Source organism: Ambystoma mexicanum, chromosome 5p (assembly GCF_040938575.1).
Source record: "Ambystoma mexicanum isolate Mex_15411 chromosome 5p, UKY_AmexF1_1, whole genome shotgun sequence".
Taxonomy (NCBI): Eukaryota; Metazoa; Chordata; class Amphibia; order Caudata; family Ambystomatidae; genus Ambystoma; species Ambystoma mexicanum.
The window spans coordinates 546,124,953-546,152,476 of record NC_090930.1 but is presented as its reverse complement, the minus strand read 5'-3'; the positions used below and the strand labels follow the sequence as shown (position 1 = coordinate 546,152,476).

At 45.2% G+C, this 27,524-nt stretch overlaps 1 protein-coding gene across 1 annotated transcript in view; it reads left to right on the top strand.

The window, feature by feature from the left end:
• The window catches only part of SASH3 (SAM and SH3 domain containing 3), a 516,850-nt gene that overhangs the window by 439,363 nt on the left and 49,963 nt on the right, over positions 1-27,524 (top strand). Inside the window, exon 4 of the mRNA XM_069612974.1 lies at positions 19,617-19,764. Within this exon, the coding sequence (XP_069469075.1) occupies positions 19,617-19,764 (148 nt within the window). The remainder of the gene's footprint in view (positions 1-19,616; positions 19,765-27,524) is intronic.

Sequence of the window (27,524 nt, the reverse complement as noted above, 5' to 3'; positions counted from 1 at the left end):
CTGGTTTAAAAAAAACTCCTTTAAAGAGTGAGGATTCTATCTTGAATATCTACACATAGCTGTGGCTTATTTCATGTCCTCCCTTTTTGGAATGCATGTCAGCATCACATATCTTTGTTCATAGTCATGTTTATGTATTTTACACTATTTGCAAAATGTATGCAATGTTATTGATTACGCATATGTTTAAAAACAAATGAAATGTCCAATTGTCTTCACAATAATAAATGCATGTACTTTTGAATTTGGACACAATTTGTTGCTCTGTGCATTGTAAGGTCTTTCCTTTGCTTATATAAATGTATTGCTCCTGGTCGCTTACAGCACAAATAGCATCTAGAGCTTGGACCATCACTTGTACCACAATTACCAAGCCAGGTATATCTGGACCTTTGTGATTCGTTAAATTGTACGTCTGTATCTCTCTCACCCATAGTCATTAATAATATAGGAACGTTCTGAAGCCATTTCATTCACAGAATTGTAATTACCAATCCTTGCGATTCATTTTTATTTTTGAAGTCTGGTAGTGAGGCGAGGGTCACCTTGCGGTGTTAGCAAGCCTCTCCTAATTCTAAACCCTATTATTTGGGCCATTAGTCACCAGACAGACTTAGTCCAATCTGAGCATCTCCAGTGCTTCCGATTAACAAACTAACTTTGCAATCCCATCATCCGGCTTCACATGGAGAGAAGGCAAATGAGTGTATATATTGATTTGCACCATGACCGCAAGATCACCTGGTTTTCATGATAATGGAAATTGAAATCAAACACTGAATACAATCCAAGGGAGATAATCCAAACACACACAATTTTTCGGAGCCATTGCAGAATCTGGTGTCCGTCATGAAAGGGCAACCCAATTCAAAGACGATGGACACCCCTTTTAAACCCATGGCCGTAGGAAATGTGGATTGGCAATTGGGAATTCAAACACTAGCATTCACACATGGGCACAGGGTGAGATATGTGGCCCTCGTGCAATCCCACAGTGGGCTAATAGCCAATCACAAGTGTCTTCTCTATTGCCCTTCAAACTGCAAATACTGGCAGATCAGAAGACTAAAAGGAGTCTGGGATTTGGCAAATATGTAGGAGTTTGGCAATTTAGAGGAATGCAGAGCGAGCTAGGAGGAGAATGGATGTTGGAGAAGGAAAAGACTAAGGGCCTCATTACACGGAAGGCGGTGATCCAGGGTGCTATTAGCACCCTGGACCATGCCGGTAAATTACCGGCACCGCCTTGGCGGAAAGGGGATTTACCGCCCCATTCCAAGGTTGGTGGCGCGGTAAATCCCCCTTCCGCCATTGCCCTTCTCCATTCCCATTTCTGCCCCATAGGGCTCTATGGGAATGGGGAAGGCGCTAATTACAGCACCGCAATTTTGCGGTGCCGTAACTAGCTCCGAGGTCCCTTAGCGGGTTGGTTTTTAACGCCTGCAAAAAGCAGGCGTTAAAGCACCAACCCGCTAAGGGACCTCGTAGTAAGGCGGTAATGGTTAACGGTCACCGTTACCATTAACGGTGGCCGTTAACCATCACCGCCTTCCGTGTAATGAGGCCCTAAAACAGCAGAGGTAGGAGGAAATATGACAGAAAGGAATGTGTTGGAGGAGGGTAAGACCCAGAGAGTGGAAAAGTGAGGAAAGAGGCTGAGAAGGAAGGCTTTGGAAGAGGGACAGAGAAGCTTGATGAGGTGGGTAGTGGCGAGCAAAGGAATAAGGAATAAGGAAGTTATCACAGGAGAGTTGGAGACAGAGGGCCTCATTACGAGTTTGCCGGTCCGGATACACAGTACCAGTAAGCTTACCGGTACCGTTGTATCCGGACCGTCAAACTCCAAGTTGTCCTTGTGGGTGCCTTTCATTCCGCCAGGTCTGACCTGGTTCAATGAAGGCACTCGCGAGCACAGCATTTTGGATGCAGAGCATTTTGGATGCACAGGCACTGTTGATAAGGCACGGCTACCGCCAGGGTTGTAATAAGGCCCAGAGACCGGTGCTGGAGGAAGATGGAAGTGAGGTCCAGTAATATTTGTTAGCATTGGCCAAGCCAAGAAGACCACTGACTGGAAAGGATGACGAAGGCTATACTAGTGGGACCTGAGCTGGAGACCAGCCAATTTAGCAGGGCCACGAGAGCTGAGAGCCTTGTTGGCCTAAAACCGGTGACTGGCAAGAGCCAAGACTGAAGGCCCAAGCAGAATTAAGTAGTACATGTGAGAATAATAGGCTAGCCAAGATCCCTATTCTTGATTATGGTGGAACCAGCACAACAAAAAACCTAAGACTAAGTGGGTTTCTGCAGAACCAGAGCCGGCAGGGTTCACCAATCCTGTGGCTACATCGTCCTTGGATGATGGGGAAAAAAGACTGTCCTCGACCAGCTGAATGAGCAATGCCAGAGTGCCCCATATGCTAGCAGCTGCTAGGTGGTGTTCTGGAGACCCCACATATGTGACTCAGAGACATCAGTGAGGAGAGTTTGCCCTGACCTCAAACTACTAAATAACAGAACTTTGAGACCCAGGACTATGGTCTTTACCTCAGACTACAGTGGCACTAGTTAAATTTCCCTTGGACCCATTAAACAGTTAATGAAGACTTGGTTGTTCATACCTTTACTCCTACACCAGTGTTGCATACAAAATACATCCTCTTTTGGTATGCCAATTGCGGTGTATGAGCACTTTGCTGATCCCCCAATCGGTGTCACCCTACCGTACATTATTCTACAAAGTACTGTAGCAGAAATTAATGAATGTGAGGTGACATGCATATTTTCCGAAATAATTAATAAAGTATTTCTGAAAATCTACAGGTTTTACCGCAAGTAAGCAGCAACGCCCAAATACTGCCATGACCCTGAGATTACTGCATGAAAAGATCATGGCCAAAAATCCCAAAAACTGTGAGCAATATAAGACCTCCCTTTATTCAAACACAGGCTACTGGAGACAGTGACACAGTGTGTTTAAAGCCACATTACTTTTGGAAGTCTGGGGGCTAGGGGAAGCAGTGGAACTGGCATTAGGTTGGACGGAACTGCATCCTTCTTGAAGACACTGATTTCGACATTCTCGCTCTTACCGAGACATGGTTCAATGCTAGCTCAGCCACTGCGTTTGACTCCCTTCTCCCTGATGGCATCAAGATCATCTCCAAGCCCCTACCTCACTGTGATTGCTGGCGGTGGGGTTGCCTTAATATTCCCTGAGTGGGTTCCTTCTTCCATCATACCGACCCATCCCTACTCTTCATTTGAGAGCCTGGTTTGCAAGCTGGTCATATCTCTCTCCTCTCTGACTATTGCTACCATCCACAGGCCTCCTGGCACTACCACCCTGTTCCTCTCTGAATGGGCTGATTTCTGTTCCGCCCTAATCTCAACCACCTCTAATCTCCTCCTCATGGGTGATTTCAACATCCAACTGACTCCCCTGTCAGAGCATCCACTCTCTTCCTTGACCTCTGCACATCACTACCCCTCGCCATTCTCTCTTCTGGCCTAACCCGCTCAGCTGCACACACTCTGGATGCCTTCATTCATTCAGTCTTCTCTCTCCCCCCCTCTGATCACTCCACCCTCTTGGTCAGACCATTCTCTCCTCTCCTCGCACCTGGGTCCCCTTGGCCCTTTGACTGCCCCTCCAAAAGCCCTAACTTGGTTAACAAACATCTGCCTGATGAAACGAGTGTCAGATGCTGCCTTCGCATCCACCTTCATCCCTCCTTCTCCCCCACCCCCAGACTCTACCACGACTCTGCTCTCAGTAACCTCCATTTGGCCGTTACCAAGACCCTTGACATACTTGCCCCTGTCATGAGGATCTGCCTGAAACCGCCTCCAAACGTAACACCTGGTACGACTGAGAACTTGCAGCCCTGAAACGCGAGTGTAGAGCTGTGGAACAGAAGTGGCTAACCTCAGGTTCAATCTCTGACAAACTGGCCTGCCTCCTGCTCCAAAAGCAATACAGACTCTCCTTCTGTGCCAGGAAAAAGGCCCACATCCAGGCACAGGTATTAGGTGCATCCAACAACACGGCTGAACTCTTTAGAATCTGCAGGCAACTAGCCACCCCTTCTGCACTCTCCTCCTCTTCTCTTCCATCCCAGGCCTTCTGCAATGCACTGCCCACACACTTTACCACGAAAACTCTGGACATCATGAGCACCCTTGCTACCCTCATGCCCAATCCCTCTGTCACTCCCTCGCCTCGTACGGCTTCTCACCCTCCTTCTTCCTCTCTCTATTCCTTGTCACCTGTCACAGCGGAAGAAGTCAGCGAGTTGTCTGCTCCATGAAGGTCTCTTCAAAACAGGTTTCCGCTTCCTCCTCCAGAACCATCAAGGACAACATTGACTCTCTTGCCACTGCACTTTCTGATATCTGCAACCACTCTTTTGCCACTGGATCTTTCCCATCCTCCCTCAAGCACTCCCTTGTGCTCCTCTCCTGAGAAAACCTTCAGAAGACCGTACTTGTCCAGCCAACTACTGCCCTATTTCTATCACCTCCTTCCTTGGCAAACTGCTGGAGAAGCTCGTCTTTCCAAAACTTACGTCACACATTGAACTTGTTGGTGTTCTCCACAACCATCAATCTGGGTTTTGAGCATCCAGAGGCACGGAAACTGCTCTTCTGAACTCCTGTGAACAACTGCTTGCATCTCTGGACTCCAACTCTCCAGCTCTCCTCATCCTACTCAATCTCTCATCTGCCTTCGATACGGTTTACCATTCATCCTCATTAGACGACTTAACTGGCTTACCTCCTTCCTAACTGGCCATTCGTCCGAAGTCATTTTGGGCACCTTCTCCTCACTTACTTCCTTCACCACCTGTGGTGTACCCCGGGGCTCAAACCTCTCCCCTTGGCTCTTTAACACTTACCTTGCTCAGCTAGCACTCCTCATTTCCTTCTTCTCTGCCAACTTCCAGTGCTATGCAGATGACACACAACTCTTTTTCAAACTCCCTGCTGACCCTCTTACATCTTCCATCATCCCTGACTGCCTATCTGGCATCCAGTCCTGGTGTACTTCAAACGATGTCTGCCTCAATGCCAGCAAGACTGAGATCACTCCCACTGAGGACCCCTCCTCCCTCATTTTTCCCCTTACTCTGGCCATCCTCTATGGGTTCTCCCCCGGCTCCTTCTTCTGAAGCCAGAAACCTTGGAGTCATATTCGTCTCATCTCTCCTTCCTCCCTCACACTCAGGACACAGGAAGTCTCACTTTCAACTCTTCCTTCTCAAAGGAATTCTCCCTTTTCTCACTTTCCCCCAGAAGCTCAATGTTACCCGAGCCCTGGTTCTCTCTAGACCTGACTCCTGCAATATCCTTCTCCTCAATCTACCTTCTTCCACTTTACACCACCTCCAGCTAATCCAGAATAGGGCAGCAAGACGTATCCTTGGCCTTTAGCCCAGGAACCACATCTCTTCTGCCCTAAACACTCATCACTGGCTCCCAGTTGCAGTATGGATTCAATTCTCCCTCTGCATCATCCACAAGGCTGTCTGGGGCTTGGGACCACACTATCTGCAACTTTCTCCTACTAACTACTCTCCCTCTAGACTTCAACGGTCCTCTGGCACCAACTTTCTGTGCGTAAAGAGGGGGCAGGGTTTCCTATGTTCCTATGCACATTCAGATCGGCTGTCCTCACAGGTTCCCAATATTGTAATGATTGTGAGGTACACACTTGTTGGTGTTTCTATACAATGTTACGTGTTAAATCAGTTGATTTCACATTAAACATAGAAAGGCAAAATGCTTAATTTAGTGTTACTCATTATTGAACGTGTACTCATAGTGACTTTTTAGGTGAAATTACATCATTCTTAAATACATTTGTGCCCACATTTCTCTGCACGTGCTATTGTTTCTCCCTTCCTTGGACTTTGTCAAGGCACTTGATAATTTGTTTGGTGTGTCAATTTGATTCATATTTACATTTTATGCATACATTTCTTTGATATGACACACATACATTTTATTGTTTTCAGAAATTGTTTTTTTTTTCTTTTCTTGTATTTCCTGAATGAACAAACTTCCGTAGTTCTGAGGAGTTAGGGATTGGAGAGGTTCAGTTAGTCTTAGCTGCTGGTGCACAGGAAAGAAGCACCATGCATTTAAGGTATTAACTGATTGCTCAGTCATTGAGATGTAAACAAGATGCTTACCTTTAGTATCGAGTGACAATTCACTATTCTGGGGTACTGATTAGAGGTCGGATGGCTGCACCTGCTTGCAATCCATCTTCTGGCATGTGTCACTCTTGTCTGTAGCTGCTTATGTCAACCCCTGTGGTTTAAGACAATGAGCTTGGATTAGTGTAACTGTTTAGTTTAGGTGCGATATTCATATAAGCCCTGTTGAGCATTTAATTGATTTTTATTGATTTTGTTTGCCATATATTTAGTAGTCGATTGGTTATGGCGTGGGCTTGTCCTAGTGAGTGTTCTCCTGTGTTTTGCCCGCTGCATGCGTTTCATGGTGACTATTTGTGAGTGGTTTCTATATTGCAGGATCCTGTGATTTAATTTCCTACTGGTAGTTAATTCGTGGTAAATCGTGGTTCAAAAGTAGGGAAACTATTGATTTGTTAGTTCCCTTCTTTCTTTTGTTTTTGTGATCTAGGTCTCAAATATCTTTGTGAGTGCTATCTTTATCGCCGTGCCCCTTGAGAGTGTTGTCTTATTTATTCTCCCTGGCAGTTGGGTTAGGTTCCCAGTGACTGGGGGCAGGGACCTGGTTAATTGGTATTTGAATTCAGAGATTTGTGAAGTGCGCTTGAGCATGTGAGAGGTTTATATCCCCTTGTTTTGCCGTGCAGTTTGTTGACTTTATGTTAATTGTTTAGGGTGCAGAGGCAATTACATTTCCGGCAGTCAATTGTTTGCAAATGTAAGTATGACTGCAACACATTATTCATGTTTAACTTTTTACTAGTCATTTAGTATTCATGGTAAGAATGAAGAGAAAGCCTCTCTTGCATCCTTTTAACGTTAATCATGCAAGGTGTGAAAGCAATTATGTTGCCGACAATCTCTGTTCCAGAATTTAGGTATATGATATGATATGATATGATATTACTGCTCTAACGAGTGGTGAAAATGGAAAAAATGTGGTGGGGGATCCCACAACACAAGGGTCGGGGTGGGGGAGGAGTTGGCGTGGGGGCGGTGACCGAGTGGGTGTGGTCTAGAGGGGGCGAGGCTCGCAGTGGACATCCAGCAAAGCAGGAATATTTAAAAAATATTAAAAAAAGAAAAAAGCGCCCGCGACAGCAGCATTGCCTTTTACCGCCAGCTTTGGCACTGGTGTGTAATGCACAATGCTCGCTACATGTACAACTGAAAGGAATCAGTTGTACATGTAGCAAGCATTGTACATTACACACCAGTGCCAAAGCCGTCATAAAAGGCAATGAAGCAGTCGCAGGTGATTTTTTTTTCTTTTTTAAGTTTTCCAGCGCGGTCCATGGGCTTGGGCGGCTGACTCTGGCCAGTTCCCGAGATCCGGCTATGCATCTGGTGCCGGATCTCAGCTCCGGCGAGAGCCGGCCCAATGACCAGCACTGGCTGTAACACGTTATCTATGTTTAATGTTTAAACTAGGTACACATTAGCATTAATGGTGAAGATGGAGAGAAATCTTCTCTTGCATCGTTTTGGTTTATGCTTAGGGTATAAGTACCCAGAAAGGCCGTGACTTTTTAACTTGTGGGTGTGCTTTGTGGACCCTGCATTCGATCTCGTCCGTCTGTGGCTCTGTGTACTGTTGAGTCCGCGCTGTATGTTAATCTGATTTGAGTCGCTTCAATGATGTTTACATTTGGTCATGGAACCATGTGTTTGTCACATGAACAGGGTTCAAGTTTAGAAGTCCCATTTGCTCAATTGAATGCCTTACTATGTTCGTACATACCCTTAGCTGTTATTCCCATGCAAACAGGCTGATTAGCTGTTGATGATAATATTGGGTGTAGTGGGACCTGAGCAAAGCATGCTCATGGTACCCCAAAATCATCTGTCAGTAGGAGTGATAGCGTTTTTTACAATTTTTTAACATTTTTTTTACAAGTTGATACAGAGAGGGTGCCTGCATTCTCCATTCTCAAATCCATATTCTCACAATCATATGTTTCCAATTCCACTGCATTCTGCTCTTGGTAGAAATTATACATGTTTGGGAATAAGGAGGATGTTTGTGTGGCCCCATTGTTTGACGTTTTGTTGTTTAGGTCCCTATTATAATCACGGGAGTCAGGTGGACTCGTTTATTTTTAAGAATATTATTTGGTCTTGTGTGTGTATTATTAGTGAGTTGGTCTCCTGGCAGCGTCCCAAAATGTCCTGAAGATCACCCTCCTCCCCCTTATGGAAAGTAATGGTAATGCCCTCCTGCCAACGATCACCAGACTATCCATGAATCCCTGTTCGTACCAGTTCCAATCAGGCTCTGAAGTGCGTTACTCCACCCCAAACCACAATATTGAAACAACAACTAGCAAACCACCCTCCACAGGAACTATGCAAACAACGTTCTCCACATACCCAGGGACTCCACCCTCCCCTAAATACAGCACCACGCTAACAACTTCAACAACACATACCCTATGATGAGCACTGATTAATGCCATATCCTTGCCGGAACACACTGTAGAGATCCAAGACCTCATTAATGCATCTGCACTGGATCTACTAGCTATCACTGAAACCTGGTTGCATCCAGAATCAGGCCCAACCCTCTCCCTAGCCATACCACCTAACTACACAATCTTTAGGAAGGAGAGGCATAACTGCAGAGGTGGCGGAGTGGCTATTATAAATATGCTAGCCATCAGAGAAATCAACGTATCACCCATGTCCTCAGGAGAATTACTGTCAACTAAGTGGACCCTCTCCCACACCAGTTCACTGATGATTCACCTTATCTACAGAGCCCGAGGACCCCCGCTATCCTTTGAAGAGGAAATCTTGCACATCATTGCCACAAATACCAAACCCTTATCCAAGACCCTTCTCCTAGGGGGCCTAAACTCTAACTCTAAACTCTAAATGATGAAAATTATGCCCATGCCCTCATCGCTAGAGAATGTCTTGACTGCTTCAGGCTTCACCAAAGTATCTTGAACCTGACGCACTCTAAGTTTCAGACCCTTGATTGGCAAGCTGAATCAAATTGTAACATCTCTATCATCTCCAATGCACCCTGCCCATGGTCAGACCATATGACCATAACCTTCACTAATCCTACGCCCAGCCCAAGCTCCACCGGTGCAGCCAAGCAAACCCTTATGCTACTGCGGAACTCCAAAAACATAACTGCTTCCAGCATCCTACCACTCCTACACATCATTACCTCTCCTCCACCTATGACGACAGACCCAACCACCCTGGTGACTTTGTTTAACACCTCAATGGCTACAATCAACACGATAGCCCCACTCACTTTGCACAAAGCCAACCCCATATCACAATGCAATTCCTGGTTCACCCCTCACCTCAGAGCCCTACGCCTAAAAGTGCTTAGCCCGTCTAGTCGCCTGGTGAGGGCAGGAAATTACTCGACCCATCAATCTCTACAGAAGCGCTGCCATGAGGTCCATCGTAGTGGCCCTCTGATTACAAGCACCCGAGACGACCCATCGACTAAGCACCTTCGTCGCTCTCTGCAAAGCCTGCCCAGGAAGCCATTCAACCTCTCCAGATGCTCCTGATTTACAGGGTGAGCTACCGCAATTACCTGACACGAGTGCCGATCGTGAATGGCCGCGTGCATCATTGTTAGCAGGGTTGCCTAAGCAACCTACTCGCTGAGATATGGCCCCTGATTGGCCACCTGAATCTATTTGTGCACGGCATCATCACCGGATGGCGAGAGCCGGCCCTTCTTCTCTAAGGCCCGCATAATAAGGCCCACACCTGTCAACAGCCTGCCTACCGCCGTGTCAGAGCTGCGAGGAGACTCCCGCCATCCCTCCCTCGTCCCACATTGGCTCGCTTAAACTCCAGGTACCACATAGAACTGCCTAGCGCATACATTCCTTGGAACGTCCTCCTACCACCTGTTCAGAACTATATGAACGCCCTTCTCAAGTAACTGGCCAGGACTATCTCCCACTGTAATCTGTATGTTATTCACCGCTGTGAGCCTAACCAAAGTCTAATATCTTATGTCGCTTATCCATTTCGGCTGGTAAACAGCAGCTGTCTGTCACGCCAGAAGTGTACGACCATCGACCCATTATATTACATCCTCTTTATATCGATTACTCCAACACGGAAATAGCCTAATTCTACCAAGACAACTGTTTTAGTTGTTGCACTGTGCTGCTATAGAGTAAAACAGCCTACTTAGACACGCAGTGTTAGATATCTTTCTCGAATGCCAGACCACTGCTATTGCCTGTTTTGTACAGACATTCCAAATTGTATCCTCCCTTACCTAACTGCCACTTCTTCAACTTAGCCTATTTCTAAATATATACTGCTAAGTATCTCACTGCCATATTTTATGTACACCTCCTGACCACCATATGAATGATCACATTTGCTGCTGCCCATCCCTACGCCGTTATATTGCGCTGCCTGCCTAGGTCATACTACCACCTGTGATAATTGCCATTTATAGTGTTGATTGCTTAGCGCTGTAGCCCTGCCTAGGTCGCATTACCACCTGTTATAATTGTTAACTATAGTCCTGATTGCTAAATGTAAAGTGTTTACTGCCTTCCTATACATCACTATATGGTGCTACCTAGCACTCGCCAGGCCACACTACTGCCTGCTGTTCTAACCCAGGCACACCATGTTGTCAAATGTCACTAGCAAGGACCTCAGCTCCCCCATCACACCCACTGTGCTTGCACTCCTTCTCACTCTCTCTGCATTCTTTCCCATCACAACTGACCCCAAACCCACCTGCACACAACCACCACCACATTACACCACTCCAGCACTCTCTCGCCACGCCACTACGTCCACCTCCATTCACACACATCAGCCTCACCACCTGCATACAGTCACATCATGCCTGCTGCAGTGCCCCTCTACAGCTACCAGACTTAACAGACTCAGAGCCCGAACTCATCCTCTAGAACACAGCTGTCTACCTACACCTACGGCATCTAGAAATCTACGATTAGGCTCCCGCTCCACCCTCAGATACACCCCACACATCGAACGCCCTATCATACCTAAATTTACACCCTCTCACCCGAGTAGGCCACTCATCCTGCCCACACCGTTCACCTCTGACTCAGCCACTACACCCATTACCGTAGAGACCAAAACCTCACTTACACCACTTATCAAATGTGCGCTCTTTAATGTTCGCTGCATCCCAGCCCATGCCATAAAAATACACAATCTTCTAACTAATGTCAACCTCGACCTACTATCCATCACAAAAACTGTCGCCCTTTCTCACCCACCAGGTTACACCATCCTCAGACAAGACAGACTAGCTTGCCTAGGAGGCGGAGTAGCACTCATCTCAAAAGATACACTCCCTCTCAGACTCATCAGTCAAGAAATTAGACCAGGTCTACTCCTCCTTCCTAATTGATGGCAACCTCATCAAGGTTGCGGAGGAGGTTAAGACCCTTGGCTTCTACATTGATTCTACCCTCTCTTTGACCAAGCAAGTAAACGCCATGGCATCTGCCACAGCCTACACTTGCAAGATCATTAGAACTGGTAAACCCTTTCTCTCTAACGAAAATTGCATTATCCTGGCAAGAGCCCTTATACTCTCCAAACTCGATTATTGCAATGCTTTCTATGTCAGGGCCAACAAATTGATCATCCAGAGGATACAAATCCTCCAAAACAACGCCTTAAGAGCGGCTCTCGCTGTGGCTGGAAAATCACACATAACTATAATTAGGCGCTAAAATAATAGGCTCTCGACCTTCAACAAAATTCAGCTCAAAACCGCTTCCCTCACCCACAAAGCACTAAACAACGCAGCCCACATCTATCTAATGGATAGATTCCATAGGAGAACTTCTAATAGACCCACAAGACTTTCCAATTCCAACTGTCTCCCTATCCCCAGATTTAAGCTCTCAAAGGTTGGCGGCTGTAACTTCCCCGTCAAAGCTGCCCAACTATGGAACTCCCTACCACATACCATCAGAGTAAATCAACCGTACCTGAAATTCCGACTCAACTATATAAATTGGCTCAAGTCTTCCGATATTTAGCCCCTTCCATGCGAGCACCTTGCTTTAGACAAGGTTCTCACCTATTGTATATATCTGATTTTTCTGCATGTAATAGTTCCACTGTGTAATAATGTATATATTTGATCTGTCTATGCCCTGTAATTACTTTATTGTGTAACTGGTGAACCTAAGCTTTGCATATCCTGTAACTGTTGTGCCCTGATACCCTTGGATCTGGTGTGCCTTAGAAATAAACAAACAAACAAACTAACAAACCCCCCCGGCCAGCAACTCTGACATTCTGTCCGCTGAGCTCACGCTGTCCCCTAATAGCACCATCAACATCCACGTGCTTTACCGCCCCCCAGGTCTCCCTTCAGACTTTCAGGGACACCTTATCCATTTACTCAGTGACAACCTAAAAAGCTCCATCAAGACTCTACTACTTGGAGACCTAAACCCAGTGGAGTAACTTTGCTGAAAATGTTGGGGGGGACATGCTATCTGAAGAAAAGGTGCCCCAGTCAAATGAATGGGGACAAAATGTGTGCCATGAAAGTTGGGGGGGACAAACACCCCTGTCCCCCCCTAAAATTACGCCCATGCCTAAACCTAGGGTTCAATGACACCAAAGACAAAGCTGCTGTATCTCTCGCCAAGGAACTCCTTGACCTAGGTTTCACACAAAAAGTCTCAAGCCCCACACACTCCAAAAGGCCGCACTCCAGACTGGGTTGCAGACCATAACTGCCTCACCACCATCACATCCAATACAGCCATGCCATGGACCGACCACAACTGTATTGAATTCTCCCTTCCCATCGCCGCTAACTGCAAAACCCTCACCCCTGCCCCTGCAGCAAAAGTAGGAAGCTCCAAGAAACTCACCAGGAGAACCTCTGCCCATACCTGAACGACCAGCACTAGCCCCCCTTCTCCAATGATCCCAACACCTTCGCAGACTTATACAAAGACACCCTCACCAAAGCCATCAACTCAATAGCACCACTTGAAAGTAAAAAAGAAAAAAAGTCCTTGCACGCCAACTCCTGGTTCACAGAAGAACTACAGTCCCTTGGCTCCCGTAAAAGGGAGGCACTAAGAAACTGGCAATCTAACCCCAGCGACACTGCAAAAAACTACTGCAACTTAATCTCCCGCCAATACAAATCCGACATCACCAAAGCCAAAGCTAACTCCTTTAATATCCGCATTTCAAATGGCAACTCACAATCTAAGGAAATCTTCGCCATCTTCAATGAGCTCATCTCACCTCCTAACACACCAGATGAGATCATCAAAGATGAAGCCTGGTGTGCCAGTATTCAATATGCCATGTTAAACAAAATCGATCTCCTTCAAAGAAAAATCCAGGATCACTGCAAAACCCTACTTCATCACCATGGACCCAATCAAACAACCTCCACTCCTTCTCGAACCAACCTCTCCAAACCCCTCTTCTCTTTCTGTGACATCACTGAACTAGAAGTTATCAACCTCCTCAAAAACCTAAAACCCTCCATGTGCAAAGGGGACATATGTCCACCTAAGCTCATCAAGGAATGTGCCGACCTGCTCGTACCGCTCCTGACAGCCTTCATCAATGCCTCCTTCAGATCAGGCATCATCCCTGCCAGCCTAAAAGAGGCATGGGTTCGCCCCCTTCTAAAAAGACCTACTCTAGACCCCCTACAGCCCAACAACTACCGACCCATAACCACTGTGCCCTTCCTCCTTAAGATTTTGGATAAAGCCGCATATAGCCAGATTCAACACTTCCTTGAAGCTCACTCCATCCTCGGATCCAGACAATCTGGCTTCCGCAAAGGACACAGCACGGAAACAGCACCTGTGAATCTAAAATATCAGATCACCCAAATCATGGATAACGGAAAGCCAGCCCTACTGCTACTCCTAGACCTCTCTGCTGCTTTCGACTTAGTAGACCACAAGACTCTCATATCACACCTTACCCATTCGGCTAACTTCTCTAAAGGAGCAACTCTCTGGGTCACCTCCATCCTGGAAGGCAGGGCAATTAAGGTATTTTCTAACATAGCCAACTCAGCCCCTACCACCATCCATTGCGGAGTCCCACAGGGCTCGTGCACATCACCCACACTAGACAACTTGTTCTCAAAGCCCCTTTTCGACAAGCTCGACGCACTCGGTATCGCGCATACTAACTACGCTGATGATACCCAGGTACTCCTCCCACTCACCGGATTGTATAACAAAGACTCAGAAGCAATTCACCTAATATACTCTACCATCCAGGCCTGGATGGCTACAAATGGCCTCTGCCTCAATGGGGAAAAGACTGAAATCATCATATTAGGTCAAAAAGTCACACTAGACAAACTCGACAAGCATTACTCTAATTTCTCCATTGATAATACAATTATTCCTGTCTCTACGTGAAGACCTTAGGGGTCTACATAGACTCCACACTATCCATGACTAGGCAGGTCAGCGCCATCACCTCTGCCTCAGCACACACCACCAAGCTCATAAACGCCATAAAACCAGACCTATCCAAGCCTAACTGTCTATCAATAGCAAGAGCCACCATTGGTGCCAAATTAGACTATTGTAATGCCCTTCTAGCAGGCACATCTGAAAAAAACCTATACTGACTCCAAATCACACAGAACAATGCGCTACGAGCAGCATTGAGCATGCCCAAAAGTGAACATATATTCCAGACCAGACAGACAGCTGATTGGCTCCCAGTTAAAGAGCACATCACTTTCAAAATCCTCACCCTCACCCACAAATGCCTCACTCTCTCAGCACCATCCTATCTGTCAGAAACGTTATCTAGGTCCAAGCCACACAGCCCATTAGGACTCACTACACTAACCAACTTCACATCCCACGCATCAACAGGTCTAAAGCTGACGGGCTAGGCTTCCCATACATTGCAACCAAGTTATGGAACGCACTACCCACTGACATCAGAACAGAAAACTCACTCCTCGCATTTTGAAAAAAAGTCAAAACCTCTGTCTTCGTCTAATCTTTGATTGCTTTACTCTCTTACTGCCTGTACTGTAAACTGCATCTGTTTTTCAATCTTCTGTAACTAAGAAAACTGTCTGTAACAAGCACCATGATGCCCCCGGGCTGCTGCGCGCTCTACAAATATGAATAAATAAATAAATAAATAAGGAGAGGCAGAAATGACATGATTAAACTACCCTTCTGCAGTGAACAAAACAACCTTCAACACCATAGCCAAATCTTACAAGAAAGCTCTCCTCCTAGTCAAAAAATCCACTTATAACGACAGAATCACTAAGGCCAGCTTCAGCTCCCGTGAGCTATTCACCATTCTACAGGAATTAGAAACGCCCATGCCTTGTGCCCTGAGCTGCCCTAATGACAGTACATGGTGCATCAATGTCCAAAACGATCTGCTGGTGAAACTGACCTTGCTCCTGAACAAAATTGCATTAAAAATAGAAACATTGGCCATTGACCTCACAGGGAAGGTAGCTGCTGCCCTGCCAGTCTTTAACTTCAAACCTCTGCAAGTAACCGAGACCTTACAAATCATCAAGGCCTAAAACCTGTCAAGATGTCAAGGAGACATCTGCCCATCTTCTGTGATCAAAGACTGTGCAGAAGCACTATCTCCCTTCATTACATCACTGACAAAAGCCTCCTTCACCTCGAACACTGTCGCAACTAATCTAAAGGATGCCTGAGTCCTCCCTTTGCTAGAAAAACCCTCACTTGACCCTGACATCCCCACAAACTATCACCATATCCCTACTGTCCCATTCTTGAAGAAAATACTTGACAGGATAGAATACATCCAAATTCAGGCATTCCTCTAGGATAGCAACCTCATTGGCCTAAGACAATCTGGCTTTAGACCAGACCATGGAAATGAAACTGCCCCCTCTTAGACCTACTAAAAACTCAAATTGACAAAGTCAAAGATGCTGTCAGCAGCCTTTGACCTTGTGGACCATCAAACACTGTGCCGATATCTGACCACAGAAGCCCACGTCTCAAACCATGCCTCCTCTTTTATCCAATAGATGTTCTAGAGTCTTCTCAGATATAGCGGCAGCCCCTCCTGTACCCACCTCCCGTGGTGTCTCACAAGACTCATGTATCTCTGCCACACTCAACAATATATTTACCAAGCCCCTATGCAAAACACTAGATGACTTGGGCATCTCCTAGATGAACTATGCAGATGATACGTGGATACACTGTTTCCCCTCACGGGCAACTACACGCTTGACTCTAACATACTGAACTCCATCTACCTAACTATCCACGCTTGGATGGTCGCTAACTCATTATGTCTCAATGATGAAAAGGCAGAATTACTTTTGACCGGTTCACAAACTACACTCAACAAACTTGACCCCAAATACAAGTCCTTTACCATTAATGGTACCACGATACCAGTCTCAAGCTCTGTCAGAACCTTATGCATCTATCTCGACTCCACACTTTCTTTAAACATACAGGTCAATGTTATTGCATCAGCCTCTGCCCACATTCGAAACTGATTAATGTCTGCAGACCTTTCCTTTCAGCGGATAGTTGCCTGAACATCGCCTGTGCCTTGATAGGGTCTAGGCTAGGCTACTATAGAGCCCTTTTTGTGGGCATCTCCAGTAAGAAACTTAACAAACTCCAGGTCATCCAAAATAATGCTCTCAGGACTACCCTGAATATCCCAAGATGTGAGCATATCTCCATGGCCAGAAGAAAAGCACTTTGGCTTCCTATCAGACAACGTATTATCTTCAAGAACCTGGCTATCACGCACAAATGCCTAGCCAATACTGCCCCTGGGTACCTCTCGCCGAAATTCCAAAAGTTCAATTCAACCAGACCCACAAGGTCAATTCACATGGACAAACTGGTCACCCAAAGATTCAGGCATAAAAGATCCGGGAGTGTGAGCTTTCTGGTCATTGCTTCTGAGAACTGGAACGCCCTTCTCCTCTATCTTAGTACTGAAACATTGTACTGGGTATTCCGTAAGAACCTCAAAACATTTCTGTTCGCACAGGAGACGCTTGCACATGGCACTACAAAACACCATGTACAGTAACCCATTTGAATAGCGCATTTTCTGCAATGGATGCATTTAAGTCTGTAGATTGATTCATGTAACTGTCACTTTTTGTCCTATATGTACTGCCTGCTCCCTGCTACAACTATGTAACTAGCGCCTTGATGCCTTAGGGTTTGGTGCGCTGCTATAAATGTTATAAATAAAATAAATAAATAACTCGCTGATCAATAAGTGTAAATATGCAGTAACACAAGATAGATGAGACATAGAGAGGCTTGCTATAGCGGAAAATAGGACATGGCTGGGACGGCCATGATGGGAAGATGGATGCCGGCTCTTATTAATCCAGCTACCTCAGAGACAGACAAGGGTTGCAGAGTCAGGAGGTGGTGGGCACACCGTATTTTGTGCAAAATAAAGAGGAGTCAATGTTGGTCTGGGAACAAGGATATTATTTTAAGGAATAAATGCAAGGCACAAGGAAGGCAGACGGATAAGCCATGTACGTAAAACATATTTCTCTTAGATTAAAGAAGAAGAAAACATCTGCAAGAGCCAAGTATTGGATAATTAAAAGTGTATACATTCCAGACAAGGTAGAGTGAGCAAGTCTCTCGAGGCCGAGAAGCAAGAACACCCAGTATAAATTAAATCAAATAACAGTAAATAAGAGGCCAAAATGGACAAATTTGCGGTCTCCTCACATGTGATTCAGAAGTCGGAAACAAGGGCTATTCATTAAACTTCGAATTAAGATAGTGGTGTGCTTACACTCCCTTAAATGTCACAGAACAGAGAGCAGGCTACATGGTCAACTACAGATGGGACCCTTTGGCTTATGGCCGGACTGATAGGAGATGATGGATTAATTGGGAAAGTGGGGAGTAATCCCATGTGACTCAAGCACATGCGTTTCATTATTGGTACATGACAGCTTGGTTTGATGTATGAGATTATAATTATTCTGCCTGTGCCAAAGTAAGTACCAGTCCATAGCTTGGGCAGTTAGGTTTATGTTTCTTAAATTAAGCCAAGGTGGTTTCATAAGAAGCACATAATGCTTGTGCAATGGCCAGGAAAATGGACACGTCTTTCTGGTCATACATATCCCATTAGATTAGCATTTTAAATTAGCATTTTGGAATTCCCTTGTAAGCCACGTCATGCGTGTTTGCCCCTGGTCATTTGTGCTCCTAAAATGCCCACGTGTGTTGTAATGTCTTCCGTCTTCTTTGTCTACGTAGCTTTCATAATTGACACATGCGTAATTCATTATTCTACATCTGCCATGCAAGTTTCACAGTGATTGCTTGCAACCAGGAGTTTCAGCCATGTTATCTTGTTTTGCCAAAATAGGCGTTGGCTCTTACTCAGCACTGTTTAACTAAAAGAAGGCCTTTGTATATTGTCAATTCTTGTGAATGTCTGTTTTTCCAAAATGTGCTTATTATTTTTTTTTTTATTGTTTATAACTGAAAAATCAACTTTTACAATAAGAATTTTTATATAAAATATACAAACCATTTTTTTTACAAAAAAGGAAATAAAATGAAAGAAAAAGAAAAAGAAATCAAAAAAATGTCCATATCCTCATTTACATCATGCCTTGACTTTGACAATTTCAAAATGAGTGTGTACAATTGCGTTAAAATTCATCATGACTTTTGTTTTTACAGTCGACATATTAAGTTAGTTTTCATATGGGTGGTCTTCATTGACCTTCAAAAACAGTATCTAGGAAATTCTTGATTGCTATGTAAACTGACATGCGGTGCGTTGAGAATAGTATATTCCATCTGTCATCAGTATCAAACGTGGTAAAATGCATGTAATATTTAGTTAGATGTGCTTTTTATAAATATGTGTAGTTAGGCAAACTATCAGTTTTTTCTTACAGTTGCGTGCTATTCTGAGTTGTTAATACAATGTGGATTTGTGTTTCACAGCATTCTTTTCCCTCTTTGATTTGCAACTAATTGCATTTAGGCACTATTCTGATATCTGAGTGTAGCATTTTGCTTTTCGCTTTAGATGTTTATGGGCGGTAGATGTCCACTCCTTGCTCTGTGTTATAAAGTCCATAACATTATTTTGGCACATTTGGGATTTGTGAGAGAATGATCTATCCAATGGAGACAACCCAACGCCTCTCGTAACATTCTCATATTATTGTATTCAACACAGAGTAGTCATGGTCATGCCTACCCAGAAAGAAACGGTTATTTTCCCACATAGGTACATGTAGCCCTCATGCAGTCATTACCATTTGTAAAAGGATTTTCTGGAGCCTTTTAATAGAACCTAACAGTGTAGACTTGAAAAGAGTTTCAGAGGAATGTTATGACATCTTAACACTTGCCTTTTCTCTTGTCCTTTCTCCAGGGACAGGGGGAGTATACGGAACAGGGCTCTGCCTCCCCAATATCACTGGATGACAACCTCGATGGGCACTCAAGTGAGAGGATGCTCCTGTGGTTTGGTAATTCTGAGGAAAACCCTCACACTCCTGTGAGTCGACAGGCATCCAGCGGTGAGTGAGTGATGAAGTTGCCCTTAGATTGTGACCTGACTTTCTCATTCCTTACACACCTCCATGAGAATGGTGCCAGCCTAGCAGGCGTGTCTTTGTATACCCACCCAATGGGAATGGCAAGCTGTATGTAGGCAGTTAGTTCATTTCAGGTTAAGTTTTATAAACAGATAGTTTACTCCCAGTTAGCAGGAACCATGTGAGTACTCATCCACTATAATTTATGGTCTGCATAGTAAAGGATAATTTTGTTATGAAGACCGTTTGATAGACACGGTCAACTTGGTTCATGGGGCCCACAGAGGTTTGTGCAAATGGTGCAGAGGTTTGGATGCACAAAGGAAGCATGGATGTTGTTATGAGAATGCTTGCACATCTCAATACAGAAAACCTACAAACAAAATATGGGTTAGGTGAGTGAGCAAATGATGCCAAATATTAATTTGCCCATGGCCATGTGCCAGGGAGCCCAAGACATATGTGATTTCAGGGACTTTTTATGAGTTTCTTCTCCCCATGTCAAAAGGGTAGAAGTTAATATTTTTGTTAGTAGTTCATATGTCGTGAATGGCAGCATCTGCCCGCAGTGGGGGACATAGATGGGGCCACAATTGACTATTGCATGGATTCAATTTTCATTTGTGTCAAGCCTGATTTGTGTAAATACAATTACCTCATGGGGATGTGCTAAGCCAATCAGGGATGCACTTCTATTGAGGCAGGGAACCTGAATGGCATGCTACCTTACGTGCAAACCCTTGAATTCACACGCTTGTAAATTCTCTTCATGCAGATTAGTATGGATATTTTCACAGGTCCTACCAATTCACAGAAGTGAGAACCTATTTTTTTATGTACCCTGTGGAGTTCAGGTACATTTTTTTTTGTTCATATTGCAAATGGATGTCTCATGCTTCCTCCTTTTCAAAAAAAGTTTCCACTGGCGCCAAGCTTTTCAGGAAGATTTTGCATTGAAGTTATTTCATACTGTTATATTCTGTCTATAAATGGTTAACAAAATTCACAGAACGAGTTTAATTAATCAACAAGCACCCTTCTGGTGGGCTTCACCAGCTGATGATTGCCCAGGGCCTAAGTTGCAGGCCAGAGCGAAGCGAGGCCCTTAACACCAGGCCCTGTGCCGTTACCAGCCAGTGAAACCCCCCGAATGGGTGATTATTGCTATTTGCACCCCGAGGCCAATCCTTGGGGTGCTAAGAGCAATGTATTTGTGAGAAACAATAGTTCCCAGTGACTCGACCCATTGTTTCTTACAAACACATCAACATGTCGGCCACAGAAATAGAGGGCGGGGATCCATACGGAGCCCCTCTTCCATTTCCATGACAGGCAGGAGCGTGAGGTTTGGAGCGGAGAGCCGCAGAGGTGGCAAGGCCATGGCAGCCGCTGGTAAGTGGAGGGTGGGTTTGGAGCGGTGTCGGGGAGCTTAAGGGAAAATGGCCGGCGGATGCGTAAGGCGCTCAGGTTGCACCAAACCCGAGCCTGGGTCGTTGGATTCAGCCCAGGTTAGTAACCTGATTGGCTGACACACCTGCTAAGTGTGCTACTATGCATTTCAATCTCCCTCTGTACCAACCAAAATAAGCTATGAATCCATGATTCAGGTTGAAATGGCTGTGAACAGCAAAGCACCTTGATCGTGTATAGCCTTCGTTCACGCTCATATATCTGCAATTTTCTGTTAATACTTTAGTTAAGAATTTTTGCAGGGAATTTAATGTTGCACTCGATGTTTCTTAACTGGTTCAGGACCATTTGAACAGGGATGGTGACCTTTTATTTGAACTGTAACTTTTCATAACCTCTAACATATGATGGTCCATATATTTGGTAGCCTCGCACCCTTACGGGACAAGCATGCCATAACCAACTGATAATAACTCTTCTTTCCAAGGACAACCACAGCCATGCATAGAATCTTTGTTTTCTCTCTGTTGTGCAGTGTAGCTGCATGGCGACAAAATACAAAGGCAAAGCCTTCTTTTCAATACTTGCACTTCTGCGAGGATCCTAGGCCATCCACCACTACCGTTTCCACGCATTTTCTCAGCATGTGGAATAGTTGCTGGCTTGTCATAAGTTGCTATCATAGGGATGTGGTCTGCAGCAAACACCAATGAAACACACATACTCAGATAGCATAGCTAATGGGCCCTTAGAGATGCCAGGACATAACAACACCACGGGACACCGCCATAGGAATTACTCCTCCCTGATACAGGGGGAGGGCAATAAGACACTTCATAAACTGACTGCAAGGGGAACGCCCTTCCCCGGTACACTAATGTGGCCCAAAACACTTGCCTGTCTGCCTATTGTCGAGAAGGGAGAGTGTGTGTGTATAAGGGGTAGTCCTATGGAATGTACTTTTGATTGTTTATGCATTTTCGTATTGTGAAAAGATCACGGTTTAACACTAACCTTTGACAGGGGCCAAGCTTGCACATTAGAATGTCTTATCCCAATAGGCAATTAGTCCCTGAAGCCGCCCGAAAATATGAAATGGAGAGTGATTGCCTTGGGCAAAAAAAACTATTGGTATAGTGCTTAGAATCGAGAGGATATTTAATTAAATGCTATATTAAAAAAAGTTAATGGATTAAGCAATCAGCTACTAGGATTTCTCCCCAGATCGTCATGTTTCCAGTGCAGACGCTCACCCACAAGACCACATAGAAGTGTCATCAAAGCACAGGTCTCCTGTTTGGATTTTGTTTTCCTTGGAATACTTCATTATATATTGTTGGGTTTAAAAGGTGAGCACCTTTTATACTTTGTTATTGTAGTTTTTCTATTTTTATTTAGGTTTATTGGTAAATATATCATTAACCAAAAGGAAGATACAAGCACATGACATAATACATACTTCACATCATCCTATAAATACAAGCAGTTTAAAAACAAACATAATCAACACTGGAAAAATAAAGTGAGAGAGGCCAATTTCCAATAACTGTGCTGCACATTCTATAAAAAGAGAAGCTTTATATATCTGCTACATATACTACACGAAGTCTTTCGAGACATAGACCACGGCTAACATGTCACAGTTGGGGACTTGACCCTACTATTCTCACTTGATAATTAATGGCACTGTACTCGGACACCATGGTTCAGATAAGAATTAATCTATCCCAACAAATGATGGCTTAAAACAGGGGTGCACTTTGGCCCTGGTGTTATTTAATTTGTACTTATCAGACCTAGATGACTCACTAAACAATTGCCACAATGTTCCCCATAAAATTGGAAGCCAATCCATTGGTTGGTTGTCCTTTGCAGACGACACAGCCATTATAGACCGTACTTCTGCGCAGCTTAAACGCTCTTCCAGACTACTCTAAATTGAATAGATTACTTATTAAGCTGGGGAAAACTAAAATCATGGTTATTAATGCAAGAAAGAGATTAGAACTAGAAATGTTTCATTGAAAATTGAGGGGATTCGCATTTGAAACTGTAACACGCTATATATACCTTGGCATGCCTATTTATGACACTTTCAATTGTAAATTGATGGCCAATGATACCATGAGCAAAGTTACAAAACATTTCTATACAAGTCATTTGTACCTCTGCACTTTCTTCTAAACTACATGTGTATATTTCACTTTAAGATATGTTTGCTTACTGTGCATATATTAATGTGGGACAACTTTTGATTTTTTCTACGGTGGCAGAGATTCCCACACTGAGTGATGCATGGGAGCTGTTCCCATCCCCAGGTCGAAACAACACATTTTACACCACATTTTACAGCAGGAATAGAAAAAAGCCATAAGATGTAACTCTCAGAGCTATCCATTTGCGACACAATATGTGTAGAATCAATTGTGAAGTTAAAAAGGAACATTTATGAGGACATCTACCCACCAACCTCGCAAGACATTTCTAAATGAATATAGCAATACTATTTGTAGGTTTACTAGTGTGCCATGATATAAACCTTGCTTCTTCTAAGCACCGTGATAATAAGTGTTATGTTAATAAGAAATGTAACCCCCATAGCTAATGCATTACCAAATGCTGTGGTATGCACATTTAAGGATAAATAGCTGGTAAGATAGCTCAGTGGGTTAAGTGCTCACTGCTGGGGTCCATGTGTGTTCTGCCAGTCATAGGTTTGAATCCTAGCAAGGTCTACTCAACCATATATGCCACTTACCATATAGCTCAGACATGTATGGTTAATAACATATACGGTCAGCGCCATATAGTAGTACAATGGTGTGGTGATGATGAACCATCCATGTATTCCCTTTCAGTTTGTGTATGAACTTTTGATTTAAAATTTGATTGATTATATTGCCTCTACAAACGTGACCTTAATATTATGATGAAAGTCTTTCTGTGATCAAAAAGAAGAAATAAAGGATTCTTTGTTACCTAATACAGTGTGTGGGGTTTTGTGTCAGTTGGCATTTCCTCTGACCGTATCCCATAAAAGGTGTATGAGTCATTAACTGATAATGGGTGGGATTACTGGATATTCAAAGATGCACTTTACATATGAAAGAAGCAGCTGGATATATACAGCTGTAACTTACATATTCTGCCCATACATAGGATGTTAGGCTATAACACACATGGGGTGGCAGTATCCTCAAAGGCTGCAATAGCCACTCTATACTATGGCAGCACCCGGGAATGTGGGGTTTCACTTGGCATATGATTACCAGACCTCACATGTGCAGTAATAATTGGTATAAGTTGGCAATACATTGCCATATGAGGCTAAAGTAGCATATGCATGGCAGTGTCCCTGGCTTATGTTGGTTCTATTGTGTCTAGCCCTGTCATTACATGACCCCCCCCCCCCCCCGGCACATTAAGGCTGCTCCATTCTTAAAATGTTGTATCTGAAAAAAGTCTGATGTCTTTGATATTTCATGAAATGTAAGGTTGTGTGTGTTTATATACCTGTCCGTCACTTTAGATGCTAACAACGAGTTAAGTATCATGTCATGGCATTGAGATCAAATGTCATATGACATCCCGTGATGTCATCCGGTGTGTGATGTCACTTGCGCTACCCAAGGCATTTTGGTGAAAGTCATTTCACTTCATTTCGCGTCAGCCCATGATTGTTTCTATCTTTGCACCTTTACGCCACTGGCAGTGGATCGTTTTTGTATCTGATTGGGAATGGTTTGCTTTCCCCACTATCACATCCTCACCTTGCAGGGGTCTCCATAGTTTGTCCACTCCTAGCACCTCTCTCGTTCCAGGCATCTGCCTCAGTTCTGGTAGTCCTAGCAGTGCCCCGAGCTTCTGCTGCCCATTCTGAGTCTCACCCTCACATTGGTCAGTCTTTAGAACCGCAGGTGCTTTGAATATTAGAACATCAGGGGGGATAATTTAGCCCCTGCTATTATATGGAGGATAGTTCAGAGGGATTTATATTCCAAAGGTTCACCCTAGACGTGGCGCTAATGGGAAGTGATTGTGATATCCACGTGACAATAAATGGTAGGCATGGCACGCCAAGACGGCAGTTCCCACTCCGGCCCGTGACAGAACAGTCTCTGTGTATGTTTGCTTTGCGCGCAGCGCAAGCAGCCTGCAGCATGGCCTAGCCCCGCCGGGGCTCACATCACACTGGCGACTGCATTACAGTAAGGCATTACAGTAAGTGAGCCGTGCACAACAGCAGCAGTCACACGCCCACAGGCTCACGCTCTCACCCTGTGTCACATGGCCAGCAGTTAGGAGACATGTGTACATGCCCTGCAAGCACGTGCCCTGCAAGCACAGCAAAGACGCCATCCCCACAAGGCAACTCAAACCCTGGCACACCAGCCCAGCAAGGACTGCCCCGGAAGAGGGCATAAGGCAAATCACCAGCAACGCATCTGTCATGCCAATAACACCACGCACCAACTCCAGCTTTGCCAGCAATAGGCCCACTGTCCAAGGAAGTGCCACAGACATCAGGCCACTGTTGCTGCACACCCACAACAGCGAAGACATTAGCAGAGTGCTGAGACAAAGGAGCACAGTGACCACGGACCCAGGCCCACCACGACAGGACGGATGATGTTGCAACCCCGCAAAGGCTACAAGGCCGCAACCCTGACACCAGCACGTTGCTAGACACAACCCAAGGGATGTTTATGCAGCCTTTCCAACCCTTTGGACCACGCACTGGCCTCCGATGGGAGTTGTGGATGCAACAATTCGAACTCTGCCTCCTCACACGACAAATCGACAGTGAAGACATGAAGAGAGCATTCCTCATGCTCAACCTGGGCACAATGGCACTCCGCATATTCAACGCCCTACCAAACCGTGGGACGTCGGATGATTATGAGACAGCGAAAGATGTACTTACAAAAAAATTCAAGCCCAAAGACAGCGCCGACTTTGAGAGATTCAAAATGAGCCAAGCCAGGCCATGCCCGCGGGAGAGCATAGACGACTTCCACAGCTGCCTGAGAGAAAGGGCGCTAACCTGCGACTTCCTAAATGACGAATTCTCAGTAAGACAGCAAGTCATACACGGTTTGTCATCTGAAAAACTCAGACGCACAATTCTTGCGTAAACAGACATTCCACTAGACACCATCCTGTCCATGGGACGACTACGAGAGCAGACGGACGAACACGCAACTGAGATGGAGAAAATCATTAGCCGCCTACCACTGGATACAGAGCTGACAAGGAACGACACCACGACAATCAACGTCCTGAGCCAACAGAGACCCCGACAAAGCCAACCCATCACCTGGCCGAAGGACTGCATTTGGTGCAGAGGGCAGCACGGCGGCAGGAGCAACCCATGCCCAGCATATGGCACCACGTGCCACAAATGTGGAAAACTCAAACACTACGCATCGGTGTGCCTGAGTTCCAGACAACCTAAAGACTACTCACTACACAAGACAATGCAACGGCAGAAGTGGATGGGCCCGAGCCATTGACAATGACAACACCGACAGTTTCAGAAGCGAAGAGGAGCAGTCCAGCAGGGAACTATCTCCGAGCCACACTGACAAGCACTGCAACCACAGAAGAGAGAAAGTACACATGATCTCGGCTGTCAAGCCCGGAAGAGAGAATCAACCAAACGGGACCTGGTCACGACAGTGCACCATACTAGTAGGGGAAGTCCCAGTAACGATGATGATTGACACAGGAGCCACTGTGAACGTCATGCCGTCGTCTAAATTCAACAAACTTGACCCAAAACCCATGCTTCCATGGTGCTCAGTCCTGCTCTACGCCTACTGCTGCAAGAAGCCCCTCCCCATGCGGGCTACTTCAAGACAACCCTCTCCCACCGGGGGATCAGCTGCAGAACCCACATCCACATAGTAGAGGCCGGCATAGAGACACTGCTCAGCTGCACAACGCCTAGAGTTCATCCAGTTCAACCTCGCAGTACAATCAGTGGACATAGAATACCTGTTGGTGAAGCACAAACACCTCTTCACAGGAATCGGCTGTCTCAAAGGCAGGCCAGTGAAGCTTCGAATTGACCCCACCATCGAGCCACGGGCGGTGCGTCACAGGAGAGTACCGTTGCACATGAGAGCTGCAGTAAAAGTAGAACTCAAGAAACTAGAGGATCTGCAATCATTGAGAAAACCTCAGGGCCCACCCCATGGGTCTCACCAATGGTGGTCACAGCCAAACCGAAGCAACCCAATGCCGTCCGCATATGCATTGACATGCGACTCCCCAATGCCGCAATAGGGCGAAAGAGACACATCACGCCAACTATAGATGAACTGATTGTT